Source organism: Eupeodes corollae, chromosome 3, assembly GCF_945859685.1.
Source record: "Eupeodes corollae chromosome 3, idEupCoro1.1, whole genome shotgun sequence".
NCBI lineage: Eukaryota > Metazoa > Arthropoda > Insecta > Diptera > Syrphidae > Eupeodes > Eupeodes corollae.
In genome coordinates this window covers 98,525,226-98,530,456 of record NC_079149.1, presented here as the reverse complement: position 1 = coordinate 98,530,456, position 5,231 = coordinate 98,525,226, and the positions used below count along the sequence as shown (strand labels likewise).

Genomic DNA, 5,231 nt, shown 5'->3' with positions numbered 1-5,231 from the left:
ACATACGTCCAAAGCTTGACTATAACTCCCATCTCTGGGCTGGTGCTCCTGCAACTTACTTAAGAATCTTGGATAGTATTGAACGTAGAGCATTTAAATTGATAAATGATAATATCATCATAAGTTCATTTACTTCGCTTGAACATCGTCGTAAGGTCTCTTGTCTGACCCTTTTTTACCGTTATTTTAACGGCTTATGCTCTAGTGAAATAGCCAGTTGCATTCCTCCCCTTAAACAGTTCAATCGTAATACTCGCGCTTCTAGGAATGCTCATCAGTTTACCCTCGAGCCCAACTTCGGTCGTACTGTCAAATACAGAGATTCGTTCTTTAGCCGTACTACGCGAATGTGGAATGCCTTACCACACTCTGTCTTTCCTAGTCATTGCAATATTCAGGAATTCAAAACCAATGTGCACCGACATCTCCTTTTAAACCCTCTCTCCTCTTCCTAGTGCTCACACTGTGCATCTGCATAATAAGGGTAGTAATATCCCCTTGAGTGTGTGTTTATTATAAAAAAAAAAATTAAAAAAAAAGTCATTTATATTTTGTATACTTATTTATTTTCCAAATTCACAAGGAACCCTCATACAGATTAAGTTGTGCCGAAAATAAATAAATCAAAAAGTAATAAAGTTCAGCTTTCAGTTGAATGAAAAAAACATGATGAAATGTCATTTCCAGGCAACTTTTGGCAGCTGGCCAATCAGTTACTAGAAACTTGCCTGATGTCGTCTGCACCTGCCCAATATCTCCAAAAATATCACAAACCGTAAACAACTATACTATTTTTTGTCTCCTTTACTCCCTTGATTTCTTACGAGAGTGAAATTAATACAACCACCTCTTTTACTCAACTTTGTTTTAGATTTAACTCCTTTAGTCTCCACAACAATTGTTCATTACCCCCAGCGCCGCCTATCAACCATCAATGAACTAAAAATGCATGTCCCATAAGATTACTATAGGTTTTATATACAAATCATCTAGTGTATAAACATATGTATGTGTAGCTAGTGATTTCGATTATCAATTAGGCTTAGGCTTAGCTAAAGAAAAAAAAAAACACAAATGACAAGTATTCTATTTCTTATATGCATTGTATACGTATGCTACCTTTAATAAAGTGAAATATAATCCGTTTCTCATATCATATTCACATCATTGTAGGTAGTAACAAATTGCACTTGAAGATTTTTTCTTTTACGACAGCCCTGACTGACGCAGAATAATTATCTAATTCCGAAAAAACAACAACAAGCAAATTGTTTACAGTTATTTTCGATGACATCTGCATTTTTTCCCGCATTCGGTCTCGTACTCGTTATCGTTACGGTATTAAAGAAGCTTCGGCATCAATCATTCAATTTAATTGTGACTGTGAGTTTGAGTTTAGTGTTTGGTATTTTTGTTTAATTATCGTTTTGCAATCAAGTTACATTTGGCTATTGTTTTTTAAAAGTCTTGCCAAACTATTGAAATTTGTTTGTTAACAATTAATTCCTAGATTTTCCTACATATGTACATATGTATCTACAACATTTATAAAAATCAAATACCTATTATTGATAAATTTAAAGTAAGTTTTGCATTTATTTTGTCTGAGTTCAGATCAATAGCAAAAGGATTGTTTATATTTTAGGTCTAAAATGACGACACAAAATTCTTCTTCATCTCCGAATGAGAACACCGTTTTCGAATGCGATCAACATGCAGCAAATATTTACCAAAAATTGCAAAATTTATACAATCAAAAGAACTTGTTCGATATTGTTCTCATTGCTGGTGTTGGCAACGGCAGCAACAGCAACGATTCTGCGATCAAGATTTCAGCTCACAAAGTCGTCTTGTGCGCATTGAGTGAGTATTTTTGTGAGATTTTCAATTCAACACAAACGAACGAATTACACTTGAAAGACATCGAGCCATCAATCCTTAAAACAATACTTGATTACATGTATTCGGGATCGATTCAACTAAATCTGGAAAATATTGAGACAATTTTGCGAGCTGCGGTTTTTTTAAAAATTGAAAATTTAATCAAAGGATGTTGTGATTTCGTTGAAAAAAATATGAATAGCAACAATTGCTTACATTGGCGTCGTTCGGCCAAAAACCTTTCCTTATCTGAACTTCAAGTTAAATCTTTGAATATCATTTATAAAACGTTAAATGAAGTTATTAAGAATTCAGAGTTCATGGATCTAGACAAAGACGAATTGAAGGATGTATTATTCAACGACAATCCTCGTGGACACTTAGAGGAACAAGTATTTTTGGGTTTGTTGACTTGGATCGAATATCGAATGGTTGAACGTGAGAATCTTTTACTGGAGTTGCTTTCATTGGTTCGCTATCAATTTCTTACACCAAAGTTTATCATTCAAAATATAAAATCAGTTGGCAAAACTGTTGAACACTGCGAATTGGTTCACGGGTGGCTTCAATATCATTTGTGGCCAGAATCTAGAACAAGTGAACAACAAAACTTTCAGTTAGTATCTAAGCCAATGCCAAACAAAGATGAAAACAATGGAATTGCAGCCATTCATATAAATTATAGTAATGAAGCTGAAATTTACAGTTTAAATAATACTGTTATGAAAAGATCACGTCCTATTTCGACAAAGTCACATTGGTTTTATAGTTCCAAAATTGTGATTGACAGAAAACTATTCACAGTTGGAGGGACCACTAAATCGGGAGAAGTAACAAATGGCTTTGAGTGCTTGGACTTACAAACGTTTGAATTTACTGTTTTGCCTCCCATGCAAATCCCCAGAAACCAGAGTCAGTTGGCAAATTTAAATGGATATTTATGTGCCTTTGGTGGTTTCCAAGATTCTAATTGCAGAATTTTCATTGATTCAATGGAGATTTACAACTTTTCAACACGTCAATGGAGTTACTTACAGCCGCCTTATAAACCTGAAAAACGAAACCGAATAGTTAGTCATAATGGCAATTTATACATTTTTGATTTACATTACGGTTGTTTGCAGTGCTATGATGTTTCTTCTAAACTCTGGACTTCGACAAAACTGCCCATAATTGATAACCTTGAAGATTTCCGAGGCTTTTTTGTGGGCGATGTTGTGTATTGTGTCTACAATTTTGTTAAAATCAAATGCTGCAATTTATCCAATGGTAACCATACCTGGCAAGAAGTAGCTTCCATCGAATTGTCCCCTTCGAACATTGGAACGTTTACATTTTTTGAAAATAAAATTTTATTTCTTCAACAGAATTACCACGTTTTGGAATATAATCTTGATTCAAAAATAATCTCAGATATGGGAGAGTTATTTTCTCGCAAAACTGTTTATTTATTTCCATACAAATTTGAACATTTATCAAGTTAAAGTAAGCGAGATTAATTCTTCTTGTATTTTTCTGTTTTTTTTTTTTTTTTTTTAAAGAAAAATGTCTATTAGTATATATAATTTTTTTTAAATAAATGCATTTGAACTAAATTAAGTTCGTTTAATTAACCTAAAAACTAAAGGTATGATACAAGTTCATAAGTTAATTTAAAAAAATTAGATAATAATACAAAAGAGTTCAATTGGATGGGAAATAGCTGGTGAGGCCATAACATAATATAGCATTATGAAGAACCACTTCCAATTGGATCCATCATTCTATTTTTTGTTTTAATTATTTAAGAAAAAATAATGGACATACTTAAATATCTACATTACTGAACGCACTGATTCTAAAACACGTGTGCAGACTTGCTTAGGTAAAAAATCTATTAGGCAGCTCAACGGTTTGTTGAGAACTAGGGCTCAGTGACTTGTTGTGCGGATTTTACCTGCTGTTCATAAACGTCAGATGAAAATCAGAAATGGCCGCTTTTGAAGACGTATGTAGGTCTAAGTTATGCAGATGGAAAAATCGTGCAAAAATTTGTGTACTTATGTTCAGCTCGTACTACAGAAAATATTGCTGCTCTTTGCGAAATTGTAGCCTCAACTCGTCTTCGTGCCCAAAAATTGCACCTCTCACGCTCGTCGTTGATGAACATTATGCATAATTACTTAAGCTGGCGTGGGTATCGATTTGAAGCTCCTTGGTTTTTTCCAAGATCCGCCGTGGTGTGAATATTTGGTCGATAGTGGACTTTCCTGGTCTGAAGCCACACTGATAAGGACCAATCAGGTTGTTGACGAATGGCTTCAGACGTTCATATAATACGGCAGAGAGGATGCCTCTGTAGTTGGCGCAGTTTAGAGGGTCTCCTTTCTTATGTATCGGGCAAACTATGCTGAGATTTCACTCATCGGGCATGCTTTCTTCGGACCATATTTTGCAGATAAGTTGGTGCATGCTCTCCACAAAGTCATCGCCTGCTGCTTTGAATAGTTCGGCAGCGATTCCGCTTTGTTTGGCTTAAGTTTAGATATTGATATATATCTTCACTTCGTCAAGGTCGGGTAGGCGGGATTGTTGATCTGCGTCACTGAGGTTCAGTGGTTCTATCTCCCTTACAGCGGAATTCGGTTCGTCATCGCCGTTATATAATTTGGAGAAGTGATCTTTCCATATTCTCAGCATCGACTGTGGTTCTACTACGATGTTCCCTTGATCGTCTTTACAGGCTTCAGTTAGTGGCTGGTACCCTTGGGAGGTTTTTTTTACCTTTTGGTAAAATTTACGAACCTCATAGTCCTTTTGTGCAGCGCCGTTTTGTATGCCTCTTGTTTCGCTCCGTGTGCTTGCCGACATTCGTCGCCACTGGTTTTCAATGCTTAATGCAGGCAGCATAGGACTCCTAAAGAGGTTATTAGAGAATCGATCGGAAAAGGACACGGCAGTCTCTTGCGATCGTAGCCGGCTACCTTCTCACAGTACTTCCTTTTTTTTGGCTTGGATCGGGATATCCGTAGACGTACCTTGGCTACAACGAGGTAGTGGTCCGAGTCAATGTTGGTCCCTCGGAAAGTTCGGATATCTTGTATAGTGGAGTAGTGGTCAGTCTGGTTGACGGTTGATTGATCAGGAGATTTCCATGTCCCCTTGTGGATATTAAGATGCGTGAACTGCGTACAACCTACCAGAACGTCTAATCACGCAGCGAAATCAACAAGCCAGAATCCGTTGTCAGAGGTGGTGCCGTGCAGGCTGTATCTCCCGATTATGCCACCAAAAATGTCTTCTCTTCCTAGCTTGGCATTAAAATCTTCTAAGACAATTTTAATGTCATAGCTAGGACACTGCTCATATGT

The 5,231-nt window shown here is 36.4% G+C and overlaps 1 protein-coding gene across 1 annotated transcript; it reads left to right on the top strand.

The window, feature by feature from the left end:
* The first annotated feature begins 1,325 nt into the window (after window positions 1–1,325).
* On the top strand, window positions 1,326–3,415 carry LOC129950322 (kelch-like protein 1). Its single transcript, XM_056062216.1, has 2 exons — window positions 1,326–1,582; window positions 1,646–3,415. Exon 2 carries the CDS (start codon window positions 1,653–1,655, stop codon window positions 3,363–3,365), a length of 1,713 nt encoding a protein of 570 aa, XP_055918191.1. The 5' UTR covers window positions 1,326–1,582; window positions 1,646–1,652; the 3' UTR covers window positions 3,366–3,415.
* The last annotated feature ends 1,816 nt before the right edge of the window (window positions 3,416–5,231 follow it).